Source organism: Hypanus sabinus, chromosome 8 (assembly GCF_030144855.1).
Source record: "Hypanus sabinus isolate sHypSab1 chromosome 8, sHypSab1.hap1, whole genome shotgun sequence".
NCBI classification, from domain to species: Eukaryota; Metazoa; Chordata; class Chondrichthyes; order Myliobatiformes; family Dasyatidae; genus Hypanus; species Hypanus sabinus.
Window position 1 is genome coordinate 24,474,073 of NC_082713.1, and position 16,458 is coordinate 24,490,530.

The window sequence follows — 16,458 nt, forward strand, 5'->3', positions numbered from 1 at the left end:
TACAGGGGGATTAAAGTGCATGTATAGAAACGTCTTGTCAATTAAAAATGAGATTAGCAATGTTGTTTTCTTTACTACACTGGAGATTTACAAGGATGTTACCTGGATTGGAGAACGTGCCTTATGAAAATAGCTTGAGTGAACTTGGCCTTTTCTCCTGGGAATGATGGAGGATGAGAAGTGACCTGATAGAGGTGATGAAGAGGGTTGATGGTGTGGGTAGCCAGAGGCTGATTTCCAGGGCTGAAATGGCTAACACAAGTGGGCATAGATTTAATGTGCTTGAAAGTAGGTACAGAGGGGATGTAAGGGATAAGTTTTTCACATAGAGGGTGGTGGGTGCGTGGAATGTACTGCCAGCGAAGGTGGTGGAGCTGGACACAGCAGGGTCTTTTATGAGATTCTTAGATAGGTACATGGAGCTTAGGAAAATAGAGGGCTATGCGATAGGGAAATTCTAGACAATTTCTAGAATAGGTTACATGGCTGACACTACATTGCGGGCCGAAGGGCCTATAATACACTGTAGATTTCTATGTTGTACGTACATGGTCACTTGAAACTCTTCACTTTCCAACTTTATTTACATGTTATTCTGACAATCGTCATGAATCAGAATCAGCTTCATTATCACTGACATATGTCATCAATTTTCTTCTTTTGTGCAGTGTTAGAGTGAAAGGCATAAGTTACTATAAGTTACAATAAAGGTATAAAATAAATAGAATGGTGCAAAAGAGGGATAACAAGGTTGTGTTCATGGCTTCATAGAACATTAAGAAATTTGATGGAGGACAGGAGGAAGCTGCTCCTAAAACACTGAGTGTACGACATGCACAAGATACAAAAAACCCAGTTCAATATCCTCCTCTGATCAGCTGCTGCTCCAAAACTGCTTGACTTGCTATTCATCATCAAGGCCTTAACTTTGTGAGGTGAATTTTCTGCTTATAAATGCAAAGAATGTAGGTCAAAGCTTCGGAATGTTTTTGCCCTGATTAGTTTCTACAAAGCTCAGGTACATCAACCAAATACAAAATAAATTCCCCTCATATGTCAGTCCATCCTCAAAAATCATGCCTCCTGCATCTTTCCTCAAACTTCAGACCTAAGCTTGGGATCAATCCCCTAGTGCTTGCCTGCGCAGCTCCTGGTGCATAGTCTAACTTTATATCAATGGGTTTAAGTCCAAAATGAATTCTGCCACTCTGTTGCAGAAATGAAGTGTGGTATGGAATATATTCATTGTGGGCTAAAGGGCCTGTCATATTCTATGCTACTATATCGTTAATGTTGAGCTGAGAACTAAATTTTGAGGTTAATTTAAATACCTCTTCCTTGGTCTGCTTTGGGCACGTTGGACCGAATAACCTACAACAGTGCGGTAATTTAAAAAGACAGAACACTTTGCTAAACCCAACAAGTTCACCGTGCAATTTCAGAACATAACTTTTTTCATTTGCATGATGGCAATTCCACTTTTAAAACACTGGTGCGCAATGTACTTTTCTGTCCGGGTTTGAACGTTTGGTGAAGAGAGACATTGATGCATGCTATGGATGGATTTCTTTCTGGACTAAGTTGAAGCTGTACCATTCTTACTTATGAAAGGACTCTTCAACAAGCAAACAAAAGAGTTCAAAGTAAATTTATTATCAAAGTACACACGTCACCATATACTACCCTGAGGTTCATTTTCTCGCGGCCATTCACAATGAATGCAAATCAACACAGTACAATCAATGAAAAACTAGACACAAACAAAGACAAACAACCAATGTATAAATTGTGCAAGTAAAAAAAGAAAAATAACAATAATCAATAAATAATATTGAGAAGTGGGGATGTACAGTCTTTGAAAGTGAGTCCATAGGTTGTGGAATTTGTTGGGGTGAGTGAAGCTGCCCACTCTGATTCAGGAGCCTGGTGGTTGAGGGTTATTAACTGTTCTTGATCCTGGTAGTGTGGACCTTTCCACCTCTTTCTCTGAGCTTCAAATACGATTTCAACCAAAAACAAAGGACAGCGCCTCATTGTTTACGTCAACCAGTTACCTCCAGTTTGTGGATAATTTACCAACTTGGATTCAGAATGTCTTTTCAAGAGAATGACAGACAGACTACCCCATCATTTTTTTTTACTATGCCACGTAAAGACAAAAACAAAAAAGTATAAATGTAAGCACCCTATCAAAGTTCAGTGAATTTTCAAGAGTTTGCTTACGAGTGCCTGTATTTAATCCTCGAACCCTTTCCTTCCATAAAGCTGTATTTGGTATCAATCACCTCATTGGTCTTTCCGGTTTCAGCAAAGGCTGACTTCAATTCCACAGCAAGATACTTGCAAACTAAAGGACAATACAAAAGAAAGTATAAGAGAAAGGCAATACATAGGCAGAATAAGTAAAAATACTAACTTTGTTATTAAAAGATAAAGCACTTTATATCTTTATCTCAATAGTCTGAGTTTCAGTATGCTGCCATTTACCCCAAGTTATATGTTAAGTACTTTGCAGAGCAGACTCAACAGACAAATGCCAAAATTCTACTCCCATCTCCTGTGGTCTCACTTTGCACATCAGATTATATTATCGTAATAGCAAAAACACGAATGCCGAAGGTTGAAATCAAACTGAAAATATGTTCTAAATGTACTAAATTAGCAATGTATTCCTGAAAACTATTAAGCTCAGATTGAAGGTTTTAATGCGATACGTGCAACTCCATCCTTTTTCAGTACCCAGTTAACGTTTTGGTTAAGAAATCAAAAGCAGAATTCTGCCCCTCGATTCCAGCTTTATCTACACACCAGTTTAAAATTCTAAACGTATTACATTGACCACATTGGTAAGACAAATAATGTAGAATATAAAATAAAAGTACCATTAATTAGAGCAAGCACTAACAATATAGCAGGAAATGCCGGAAATGGGAGGTCAGCTGTGGAACATTCTAAGTTCTATACTTGGCTGATAACCTTTCAGAAACGGAGAAAGTTTACAATAAGTTTTAAGATATGGAGAAAGGGAAGAAATGATCTAAAGTTGAAATATACAAAGGATAGAATTCAATAAAGAATAATTTTGACAAAAAAACAAGCAGAAACTATCAATAAAATTGGTTCTGACTTCTAGAAATAGAAAGGAATAACTGCACTGACTCTCACTTCTATAGTTCTATAGAAAGGGGAACAGATCACTGATTTTCAAACAGTTTGTAAGCAAATTAGAAAAAGTGCAGGCAGCTGCAATCTAACCTACCAGTAACTTTAATGCTGAAGAAGTGTGTAAATGAACAGCTGAAAGGACTGTATCCATTTCAGAAGACAATGCGATGCTACTTACAACACAGGATGGCTATCTCACTGGAATCAATCAAGCCAATAGCTACAGTGATATTCTCAAAAAATGCTGATTTTTATACTAGTCACAAATATTGAGAGTAAAGTTTCTATGTTTTTAATACAAACATGAAAAGTGGAAAGTTGATAGAGTTGTTAAGAAGGCACATGATGTGTTGGCCTTCAATAGTCTGGGGGGGGGGGGGGGGGAATTGAGCCACAAGGTAATGTTGCAGCTCTGTAAAACCCAAGTTAGTCCACACTGGGAATACAGTAATGCGTTCCGTTCTGGTCACCTTATTACAGGAAGGATGTGGGAGTTTTAGTGAGGGTGCAGAGTAAATTTACCAGGATGCTGCCTGGATTAGAGGGCACGTCTTACGAAGATAGATTGCGCGAGCTCGGGCTCTTCTCTTTGGAGAGGAGGAAGATGAGAGGTGACGTGATAGAAGTGTACATGATGATCAAAGGCATAGATCGAGTGGACAGCCAGACACTTCTCCACAGGGTGGAAATAGCTAATATAAGGGGGCATAATTTTCAGGTGACTGGATGACGTATAGTGAGTATGTCCGAGGTAGGTATTTTTATAGTGAGTGCATGGAACCCCCTGCCCAACGGTGGTGGCAGAACTAGATACATTAAGGGTATTTAAAACTCTGTTAGATAGACAGATGGATGATAGAAAATGGAGGGTTATGTAGGAGGGAATGAGTAGATTTTTCTTAGAGAAGGCAGACTGAAGGACCTACACTGGGCAGTAAATTTCTATGTTCTACAAATAAAGCTGCATTAGAGCACGGCTAGCCTTACCCAATTTTAGGTTTTACTATTGGGCTGCCAATATAAGGAATACTACTTTTTGGTCCTATTATATTTATTGTAAAGATTGCCCATCATGGGTCTCCTTATAAGTTAATTCTGTAAAAAATGCCTCTATTGTCTCTCTTCTTGGATCATACTCTTCTTTTTCAGCAAATAAAACAACAGATACTGGACGATCTTTTAAATTTAAAACCTTTTGCTAATGGCTCTATTACCGCTATCTATGACTTGTTGATTGATTCTAGACAAGACTTTTTAGATAAAATAAAAAAAGCTTGGGAGGATGACCTAAATTGTCAGATTTCTGATGAACGATGGAATAAAATTCTTAAACGGATTAATAAATCATCTTTCTGAGCTCGTCATTCTCTTCTACAATTTAAAGTGGTTCACAGAGCTTACATTTCTGAACAGAAGCTGTCCAGCTTTTATCCAAACATTTCCCCAATTTGTAATAAATGCAACTCTGCTGATGCCTCTTAATTCATATAACCATATAACAATCACAGCACGGAAACAGGCCATCTCGGCCCTCCTAGTCCGTGCTGAACTCTTAATCTCACCTAGTCCCACCTACCCGCACTCAGCCCATAACCCTCCACTCCTTTCCTGTCCATATACCTACCCAATTTTACCTTAAATGACACAACTGAACTGGCCTCTACTACTTCTACAGGAAGCTCATTCCACACAGCTATCACTCTCTGAGTAAAGAAATACCCTCTCGTGTTTCCCTTAAACTTTTGCCCCCTAACTCTCAAATCATGTCCTCTCGTTTGAATCTCCCCTACTCTCAATGGAAACAGCCTATTCACGTCAACTCTATCTATCCCTCTCAAAATTTTAAATACCTCGATCAAATCCCCCCTCAACCTTCTACGCTCCAATGAATAGAGACCTAACTTGTTCAACCTTTCTCTGTAACTTAAGTGCTGAAACCCAGGTAATATCCTAGTAAATCTTCTCTGCACTCTCTCTAATTTATTGATATCTTTCCTATAATTCGGTGACCAGAACTGTACACAATATTCCAAATTTGGCCTTACCAATGCCTTGTACAATTTTAACATTACATCCCAACTTCTGTACTCAATGCTCTGATTTATAAAGGCCAGCGTTCCAAAAGCCTTCTTCACCACCGTATCTACATGAGACTCCACCTTCAGGGAACTATGCACTGTTACTCCTAGATCTCTCTGTCCCACTGCATTCCTCAATGCCCTACCATTTACCCTGTATGTTCTATTTGGATTATTCCTGCCAAAATGTAGAACCTCACACTTCTCAGCATTAAACTCCATCTGCCAACGTTCAGCCCACTCTTCTAACTGGCATAAATCTCCCTGCAAGCTTTGAAAACCCACCTCATTATCCACAACACCACCTACCTTAGTATCATCGGCATACTTACTAATCCAATTTACCACCCCATCATCCAGATCATTTATGTATATTACAAACAACATTGGGCCCAAAACAGATCCCTGAGGCACCCCGCTAGTCACCGGCCTCCATCCCGATAAACAATTATCCACCACTACTCTCTGGCATCTCCCATTTAGCCACTGTTGAATCCATTTTATTACTCCAGCGTTAATACCTAACGACTGAACCTTCTTAACTAACCTTCCATGTGGAACTTTGTCAAAGGCCTTGCTGAAGTCCATATAGACTACATCCACTGCCTTACCCTCGTCAACATTCCTCGTAACTTCTTCAAAAAATTCAATAAGTTTTGTCAAACATGACCTTCCGCGCACAAATCCATGCTGGCTACTCCTAATCAGATCCTGTCTATCCAGATAATTATTAATACTATCTCTAAGAATACATTCCATTAATTTACCCACCACTGATGTCAAACTGACAGGTCTATAATTGCTAGGCTTACTTCTAGAACCCTTTTTAAACAATGGAACCACATGAGCAATATGCCAATCCTCCGGCACAATCCCCGTTTCTAATGACATCTGAAAGATCTCCGTCAGAGCTCCTGCTATCTCTACACAAACTTCCCTCAAGGTCCTGGGGAATATCCTGTCAGGACCCGGAGATTTATCCCCTTTTAAATTTCTTAAAAGCGCCAGTACTTCCACCTCTTTAATTGTCATAGGTTCCATAACTTCTTTACTTGTTTCCCACACCTTACACAATTCAATATCCTTTTCCTTAGTGAATACCGAAGAGAAGAAATCATTCAAAATCTCTCCCATCTCCCTCGGCTCCACACATAGCTGACCACCCTGATTCTCTAAGGGACCAATTTTATCCCTCACTATCCTCTTGCTTTTAATATAACTGTAGAAACCTTTCGGATTTCCTTTCACCTTATTTGCCAAACTAACCTCGTATCTTCTTTTAGCTTTTCTAATCTCTTTCTTAAGATTCCTTTTACATTCTTTATATTCCTCGAGCAATTCCTTTACTCCATGCTGCCTATATCTATTGTAGACATCCCTCTTTTTCAGAACCAAGTTTCTAATATCCCTAGAAAACCATGGTGCTTTCAAACCTTTAACCATTCCTTTCAACCTAACAGGAACATAAAGATTCTGTACCCTCATAATTTCACCCTTAAATGACCTACATTTCTCTATTACATCCTTCCCATAAAACAACTTGACTCAATCCACTCTCTCTAAATCCCTTCGCATCTCCTCAAAGTTAGCCTTTCTCCAATCAAAAATCTCAACTCTAGGTCCAGTCCTGTCCTTCTCCATAATTATATTGAAGCTAATGCTATTGTGATCACTGGACCCGAAATGCTCCCCAACACATACATCTGTCAGCTGACCTATCGCATTCCCTAACAGGAGATCCAACACTGCCCCATCTCTAGTCGGTACTTCTATGTATTGTTGCAAAAAATTATCCTGCACACACTTCACAAACTCTAAACCATCCAGCCCTTTTACAGAATGAGCTTCCCAATCTATGTGTGGAAAATTAAAATCTCCCACAATCACCACCTTGTGTTTACTACAAATATCTGCTATCTCCTTACACATTTGCTCTTCCAACTCACGCTCCCCATTAGGTGGCCTATCATACACTCCTATCAGTGTTACTACACCTTTCCCATTCCTCAATTCCACCCAAATAGCTTTTAAACCCAAATAGAAAAACCCAAATGTTTTGGTTTTGTCCTACAATTGAAAAGTTTTGGCGGGAAGTATTCCATACCTTCTCTCAACTTTTTAGGGTCCAATTTGACCCAAATCCCCTTACTGCCTCGCTTGGTATTATTGCAAATGAAGATATAACTTTAAATACTCCTAACCTACAGGTTTTAGTTTTTATCTCTCTTTTAGCAAGGAGAGCAATCTTGCTTAAATGGAAGGAATCTACCCCTCCTACACATCTTCAATGGTTACATGATATTATGTCTTATTTAAATTTAGAGAAGATCCGCTGCTCAGTCTTAAATTCGAAACAATCTTTTTATGATATCCTAAATTATTTTTCCAATTTATAAAGTTTAACAGTGCACAGACTTTTATGTATATTTCTATCTTCTCTTCTTAAGCGAATATGTTTTTTTCTAATTATCCATTATCATCCATCCGCTTTTTTCTTTGGTAGTTGGTAGGGGGTTGACTTTTTTATATAAAAAAATTATTTTATGATGTATGACCTATCTTTAAATTTTTGATTATGGAGTGGTAAACCTTTATGTGATATCCTATAACATTTTGATCAATTTTATTACAGTATATGAATGTGCACACTTTATGTTGAAATGTATCTATGTGTTTCACTCTGTAAATCTTGTTTTTTCTTCTGAATAAAAATACTGGAAAAGAGCAGGGCTATCAGTTCCACAGTTTCCCAGTGCCCCTTGTCACAAACAATTTCCATTACAGAGCACCCAAATGACTGAACGACATCCCAAGATGCTTCCTTCAAAGACACAGGTTAAAACAAAAAACTATTTCAAAGAAGATATTAGGAAGAGCTGGACGTCAGAAGCTAAATGATATGGTTGAGATCAATAAAGGAATGCAGGCAGGGAGGGAGGGATAAGTCTGCAGAACGGTGTGAATATCTAACCCTTCTGGATCAGATTTAACACAGGACCAATAGTTCTTTAAATGCACATATTTTCAACATACAAGTCCATTGAGATCATTGGAAGCATTCGTCCTCTGAAATCATCGTGTATTTAGGCAATAAAAAGCTTTACTTTGAAGCTGGCTGCCAAGGAGCAATATTTTTGGGCATCAGCATTCAAAAATGCTCCAGTGGATCAAATCAAAAATGAATACCAAGGCCAATAATGACAATGATTCCTTCTGATCAATATCCTTCTAATTTTAAAATTACCTCAAAAAGCTGCAGGCAAATGGAGCAGGTTCTTAAAGATATATATGAGAAATAAATTTGGATGTCGGCAAAATAAGTGGAAAATGAAATTTAAATTGAAGCAATGTTAAACCAGCATTCAAGTATTTTAAAGAGCAAACACGAGGAAATCTGCAGATGCTGGAAATTCAAACAACACACACAAAATGCTGGTGGAACACTGCAGATCAGTTATTATCTTTCCTTTCAGTTAGTCCTGATGAAGGGTCTCGGCCCGAAACATCGACAGCGCTTCTCCCTCTAGATGCTGCCGGGCCTGCTGTGTTCCACCAGCATTTTGTGTGTGTTGTTCAAGTATCTTACTTATAATTAAATATGTACCATTTAAATGTTTATATTAAAATAGAGACTTTTAAATTTCAGAATGTAGTAACATTTTCACATCTTGGGACAACCCAATTATCATTGAATTTCTGGTTTGAAATTTCACCATATCCTCTTATCATCACCTACTCAAACAATCAGTAAAATTGCAGACAGTATCTTGCAATTCAGATGGTTTGGTACAACTTTGGACTAAGTACATTCCAAACTTTATTCCTATGGACTAAATTATTTAACTCAGTAAAATTCCCAAAAGCGATGTCATAAGGTGAATTAGGCATCAAACTATTCAACCCATTTACAGTGATTCTTCCCTTTTTCAGCGAAAGGACACTGTGCCATCCAGAGTATTTGGAATAAAATCTTAAACTAGAATCTGAGCAGATTACATGAAAAGATGTTATCACAGGAATCCCAAGTAGGCCGATTAAGCATTAGGCACATTAACCACAAAAACTTCTAATTCATAAAACAGAAAATAATGTAAGTAATAAAGAGGTGGCTCTAAGTGACAATTGAAGAATCAATTCTTCTTTGTGTATTTCTTGAAAACATCAAGAAATAAGCAATAATCAACTATTTATTTCTGTATTAACAACAATAATTCCCATCAATGAGATTTATGCACCCTCTGGTATCAGTTAAAATGGGAAAACGAGCAGAAAAATAATTAACAGGTGGCATTTTATTTCTGTGTGTAGCAGGTGGAGCTGTCAACGATTCAAGCGCGATACAAACCTTCACATTTATTGGGGAGTTTCACCCAGTCGGTATCATCATCCCCCCAAATGAGCCCAGAGAGCAAGAGGAGGGCTGAAATCAGCGCGGTCACGGTCAGCATAGCACCGAGATCTTTAATGTGTAAAAAAATATAACAATAAAAGTTATAATTATACCCAATGTTATTTTACAATGTCTTTTTTCAATAAAATACAATCGCGCTCAATAAGAAATCGATACCCACCCGAAGCTTTGTCACATTGTATCCACTTCCTCCTCACTCTGACCAATCCCCTGATCAGCCGTGTCCGGGTCTGACCAATCCTAGTAGACCTTCAATGGAGCACGCGCCAAACGTTCCGGAATGTTGGGAGTGTTTAGTGAAGCAGCCAATGACAGCCGACTGTGATATTTTACGCAAATTCTGGTTAGATTCTGCTTTTAATCTTTTGATTCCACGGTCGTTTGTTTTCCTGTATCCCACGATGCGATTGATCATTATATTTAAGCGGAGGAAGTGCCAGCTCCCGGATACGTTTATCGCCGACTTTTCACCCCTCTCTAGTAACACAAGCACTTTTAAAGTTTTCAGGAACACGCACGGTACACGGACATACGAAACTCATGAAATCTTACAAAATTGTAATCCTGAAGAAAGCCATCGTACAGGATTAGAGGACGCCTGCGGTTAGTCCAATAGTTCTTTCCACCTCGCAGTATGAGCGCAGGTAACCTAGTACTTCTTCAGTTCCCTCCGAGATGCCAGAAATGTACAGATTAGCTTACAAACTTGCTTACGAACCTATATCAGACAGCATGGCAGTGTAGCAGTTAGCGTAAAACTTTACAGCACCAGCGACTGCCATCAGGGTTCATTCCTGACACTCTCTGTATGGAGTTTGTACGTTCTACCCCCCCCCCCCCATGCCTCCTGGTGCCCTGGTTTCCTCCTCCCACCTTCCAAGGACATGCGGCCTAGGGGTAGTAAATCGGTGCCGGAAGTGGTGACATCTGAGGGCTGCCCCAAGCACGTTCTTGGTCTACTTTGATTATTGATGTAAGCAACACATCTCACTGCTTGTTTCGATGTTTGACAAATAAAGATGATCTTTTTTTCTATCCTGTCGAAGAATCACGATGTCCTCATCATAACGCGCTCTTCCATATCATCCACAAACTTGGGAACCTTGCACTTAATTCTCTCTTCCAGGTCAACAGTAAGCACTAGTGAGTCAAGAACGGATCCCTGGGGTACATTTACATCTCACCAGCCTAAAAAGGACCCAGTTGCAATTCTTTCTTTGCTATGTTACAGCTGTTTTACAATCTGTGATAACACACCTTATCCAAATATTTTGAGATCTAAATTTGAGATGTTGTCAATATTGGTCCTGTGAAGTATAGTTGAGGATATTTTCTAAACAGTGAAACCTTTAAAAAAAGTGCCAGTCTAAGTATATATAAAAGATCATTAAAATGTCACGGTTACTCAGAAAATAATCAAATCAGCCAATAGAATACAAGGAAAGCACAGCAGCACCTCGACTTCCTTTGGAGTTTACAGAGATTCAGCATGACATCTAAAACACTGACAAACTTCTATAGACGTGCAGTGGAGAGTTTGCAGTATTCACTGGCTGCATCACAGCCTGGTAAGGAAACACCAGTGCCCTCGAACGGAAAATCTTACAAAAAGTAGTGGTTTTGGCATAGTGTATCATGGGTAACCCATCTCTGAGCATCATCAAGGACCCCCACCACTCAGGACATGTTCTCGCTACTGCCATCAGGAAAAAGGTACAAGAGCCTCAGAACTCATGACACCAGGTTCAGGAATAGCTACTACCCCTCAGCCATCAGGCTCTTGAACCAAAAGGTACAACTTCTCTTAACCCCATCTTTGAAATGACTCCACTAACAATGGACTCACTTTCAGGGACTCTTCATCTCAATACCTATTGCTTATTTATTTATTATTATTATTTCTTTTTGGATAAGAGGAGATTTTGTATATGAGGAGATTTACTAGAATGTTACCTGAGTTTCAGCACCTAAGTTACAGAGAAAGGTTGAACAAGTTAGGTCTTTATTCTTTGAAGCGTAGAAGGTTGAGGGGGGACTTGATAGAGGTATTTAAAATTATGAGGAGGATAGATAGAGTTGACGTGGATAGGCTTTTTCCATTGAGAGTAGGGGGGATTCAAACAAGAGGACATGAGTTGAGAGTTAGGGGGCAAAAGTTTAAGGGTAACACAAGGGGGAACCTCTTTACTCAGAGAGTGGTAGCTGTGTGGAATGAGCTTCCAGTAGAAGTGGTAGAGACAGGTTTGGTATTGTCATTTAAAGTAAAAATTGGATAGGTATATGGACAGGAAAGGACTGGAGGGTTATAGGCTGAGTGCAGGTCAGTGAGACTAGGTGAGTAAGCATTTGGCACGGACTAGAAGGGCCGAGATGGCCTGTTTCCGTGCTGTAATTGTTATATGGTTATATGTACAGTTGTCTTTTGAACTCTGGTTGAACGTCCAAGTTGATGCAGTCGTTCATTGATTCTATTATACCATAGAACATTACGCACAGAAACAGGCCTTTTGGCCCTTCTTGGCTGTGCCAAACCATTTTTCTGCCTAGTCCCACTGACCTGCACTTGGACCATATCCCTCCATACACCTCTCATCCATGTACCTGTCCAAGTTTTTCTTAAATGTTAAAAGAGATCCTGCATTTACCACTTCAACTGGCAGCACATTCCACACTCCCACCCACAGTGTGAAGAAGCCCCCCCCCCCCAATGTTCCATTTAAACTTTTCCCCTTCACCCTTAACCCTTGTCCTCTGGGTTTTTATTTCTCTCCCAGCTTCAGTGGAAAAAGCCTGTTTGCATTCACTCATATCTATACCCATCATAATTTTATATACCTCTGTCAAATCTCCCCTCATTCTTCTACGCTCCAGGGAATAAAGTCCTAATCTATTCAACCTTTCTCTGTAGCTCAGTTTCTCAAGTCCCGGCAACATCCTTGTAAACCTTCTCTGCACTCTTTCAACCTTATTAATATCCTTCCTGTAATTTGGTGACCAAAACCGCACACAGTTTTGTGCATATAATATAATTTAATATAGTTATTATTCTATAGATTTGCTGAGAATGCCCACAAGGAAATGAATCTCAAGGCTGTAATTGGGGACATATATGTACTTTGATAGTAAATTTACTTTGAACTTTGATATACACGATTCGGGTTTGATTATAGTCATTCTTCAGTATACCGAGTGTAAAGGGGGACTAAATAATTGCTACTCTGGATCCGATGCATCATAAAAAATTGCAATAAGCATGGAGAACACAATAAAAAATACAAGAGCCAGAAGTTACTTTCCTGCTTATCACAAAGGAAGAGCACAGTGATAAGCTCTGAGCACCATGTCTTGGGAAGGCCTTGGAGGGCTTGCTGTGCTGAGTTACCAGAATGGAGCACAATGGTAAAATGATGAGGGGAGATTTGCACCATCTCCAGTGGTATTCAGCATTGAAGTTCGACATGGGGACACAAGGCACAATCTAAGCAACAGGTTCCAAACTCATTTTCTTATTTCTTTAGGCAGAGCAAGGTGAATTTGTGGGATCCATTGCCATGGACAGCAGTGGAAGTCAAGGGAGGTCAAGTCTTTGGGTATAGTAAAAGTGGATGTTGATAGGTTCTCAATTAGTCAGGACATCAAAGGTTACAGGGATGAGGATGGGGTTGAGGGATAATAAATCAGCCATGATGGAATGGCCAAGCAGATTCAATGGGCTGATTGGCCTAAGTCTGTCCAATGTCTTATGGCCTCATGGTCTTAATGCTCACACATTGAAATGTTTCAATTTTATCAATATTTTAATATGACACTACATATATTGCTACAAACACTGTTCCTTATGATCAAAACAAGCTACAAAGACTTTTATGGAAATATACAAATCAGAACACATTCCTTAAAAAGATATGAAAGAAGATACTGACCCAAACAGAGTCACACAACATGGAAACAGATCCTGTAACCTTCACGTCTGTACCAGTCATTGAACATTAGTGATACACTAATCCAATTTTATTTGTTCCATATTTCCATCAACTCTCCAGGTTTTATCACTTTCTTGCCTTCTTGAGCCCTTAGTTCCCAGTGGAGCATTGGCCATCGATGACCTCCTGTCTCCATCATCCTCTTACGTCGGTGCTATGGCTGGGATCCATCAGCACTTCTGCAATCCATTGCATCTACTCTACAGGGGATTGGCCGATATACAGCTTCAGCAGAGCCCCATTGGCCAGCCTTAAGCGTTTCACCTCTGAAGATGGGGACTTTGAGAGGCCAGGTTTTGCCACATTAGGGGCACTTTGTAGTGGCTGATGAACCAACCTATCCACACGTCTGTGAGATGGGAAGGGATCCAGAGCACCCAGGGGAACCAACACCCTCTTTGGGAGGCCAGGCAAAATCCATGCAGAAAGCACCAGAGGCCACAACCAAATCCTGGTCTCTGAAATGATCAGACAGCTGCTCTATCAGCTGTACCACTGCACAGCTCCTTCAAACGTGACAGGAGAGGCACAGTTTTCCCACTCCCGGCTTGTTTCATAGAAGTTCCAGTTGAAGCTAGAAGTTCTCACTTTCTGCCTTTTGCAGTTTGATACGTGTAGTTAGAATACATTTCAATATCCAGACACTTTCATTGACACTAATAAATGGGGGTGTGAGAAGAGGCAAGGAAAATTGCTGAAAGTGAAAGTGAGGTTCCTTCATCCACTTTAATTTCACCCAACCAATTCTGCAAGGTTCAAAGCTTCATTTAATATCAAATCATGTTTCCACATGCAACATTGAAATTTGTATTCTCCAGATAGGTGCGAAACAGAGAAAGAACATGAAAATCACTCCGAGAGAAACATCAAACCCACCCCCTCCCGGACAAAAAGAATGACAACCCCCCCCCAAAAAGACAAAAAAAACTAACAGAACATCAACCCCTCAATCACCCTCCCCTCACACAACAAAATGGGGGCAAAAACGGGCGACTAGAAAAAAAATCACAGAATATAAAAACCATAAGTCTGAAGAAGTTCACAGTCCATAAACACAGACACGCTATGCTCTGGTTCCAGGGGGTTACGAGCATATTGCTGTCAGATAGTACTGATCCATAAATGTATAAAATGATGAGGCATCAATAGAGTGAATAGCTGGTGTCTTTCTCCCAGGGCAGAAATGGCTAAAACGAAAGGGCAGAATTTTGAGGTGATTAAGGGAAAGCATAGGAAAGGGGTGTTAGTGGTAGTTTTTTTTTACACAGAAACTGGTGGGTCCATGGAACGTACTGCTAAGAGTTGTGGTAGAGGCAAGTGCTTTAGAGGCTTTTAAAAGACTCTGATAAGAAACACAGAGGGCTATGTGGGTGGGGAGCGTTGGACTGATCTTGGAGGAGGTTCAAAGGTCGGCACAACATCATGGCCAAAGGACCAGTACTGTGCTATACTGTTGCATGTTCTATAACCACATGAACTAACTAACTGTAATATTACTCCTTAAAGGGGTTACTCCTCAACGGGCTTAGGCAGAAGCAGGCAAGGCAAGGTAGGCTTAGGTTTCAGTTTTTCCTGTCATTTGAGGAAAGGGGGAATTATGAGTGTGAGGGCAGCTTGTTGTTCTTGGTGTCAGATGTGGGAGCTCCTGGAGTCTCCTAGCCTTGAGAGTACCCCAGTGGCTGTACCCCTTGACAATAAGTATACTCCTGTTTGAGTACTGTTGGGTGGGGGGGGGGGAACAGCTTACCTGGGGGAAGCAACAGTGGCCGTGCCTCTGGCACAGTCCGGCCCTGTAGCTTAGAAGGGTATGGAAAGGAAGAGGAAGGCAGTAGTAATACAGGACTTGATAGTTAGGGGTCAGATAGGCGATTCTGTGGATGCAATCAAGAGACCTGGATGGTAGTTTGCCTCCCTGTGCCAGGGTCCGGGATGTTTCTGCTCGCGTCCAAGATATCCTGAAGTGGGAGGGTGAGGGGCCAGAGGTCGTGGTACATGTAGGTACCAATGACATAGGTAGGAAAAGGGAAGAGGTCCTGAAAGGAGAATATGGAGAGTTAGGAAGGAAGTTGAGAAGAAGGACCGCAAAGGTAGTAATCTTGGGATTACTGCCTGTGCCACGTGACAGTGAGAGTAGGAATGGAATGAGGTGGAGGATAAATGTGTGGCTGAGGGATTGGAGCAGGGGCAGGGATTCAAGTTTCTTGATCATCGGGACCTCTTTAGGGGCAGGTGTGACCTGTACAAAAATGATGGGTTACACTTGAGTCCCAGGGGGACCAATATCCCAGCGGAGAGATTTGCTAAGGCTACTGGGGAGTCTTTAAAGTAAAATGGTTGGGGAGTGGGAATCAATTTGAAGAGACTAGGGGAGAGGAGGTTACTTCACAAATAGAGAAAGCGAGTAGACAGTGTGTGAGGGAAGATGATAGAGGAGGGGAGCGCTCAGGCTGAAGATGTAGGGGAGAAGGAAGAAAAAGATAATAAAGTTGTTTGCACCATTAGGGATAAACAGAGAGGAAGAGGTGGAGAGTTTCTTAAATGCATCTTTTTTAACGCTAGGAGCATTGTAAGAAAGGTGGATGAGCTTAGAGCATGGATTGATACCTGGAAACATGATATTGTAGCTATTAGTGAAACATGGTTGCGGGGGGGTGCAATTGGCCACTAAATATTCCTGGATTTCATTGCCTCAGGTGTGATAGAATCGGAGGGGCAAGAGGGGGAAGTATTGCATTGCTTGTCCGAGAAAATATTACAGCGATGCTTTGGCAAGATAGATTAGAGGGCTCGTCTAGGGAGACTATTTGGGTGGAAATGAGGA

General features: G+C 40.4%; 2 protein-coding genes across 2 annotated transcripts in view; one reads left to right on the forward strand and one right to left on the reverse strand.

The window, feature by feature from the left end:
- cnpy3 (canopy FGF signaling regulator 3) overlaps nt 1–9,947 on the reverse strand; it is a 33,633-nt gene extending 23,686 nt beyond the window's left edge. The window contains exons 1-3 of the mRNA XM_059976832.1: nt 9,815–9,947; nt 9,589–9,702; nt 2,224–2,347 (exon numbers count right to left, since the gene is read on the reverse strand). Coding sequence (XP_059832815.1) covers nt 2,224–2,347; nt 9,589–9,691 — 227 coding nt within the window. The 5' untranslated portion in view covers nt 9,692–9,702; nt 9,815–9,947. The remainder of the gene's footprint in view (nt 1–2,223; nt 2,348–9,588; nt 9,703–9,814) is intronic.
- Nucleotides 9,948–10,285: 338 nt separating this feature from the next.
- The window catches only part of LOC132397975 (cytokine receptor common subunit gamma-like), a 65,903-nt gene continuing 59,730 nt past the window's right edge, over nt 10,286–16,458 (forward strand). The window contains exon 1 of the mRNA XM_059976831.1: nt 10,286–10,298. Within this exon, the coding sequence (XP_059832814.1) occupies nt 10,289–10,298 (10 nt within the window). The 5' untranslated portion in view covers nt 10,286–10,288. The remainder of the gene's footprint in view (nt 10,299–16,458) is intronic.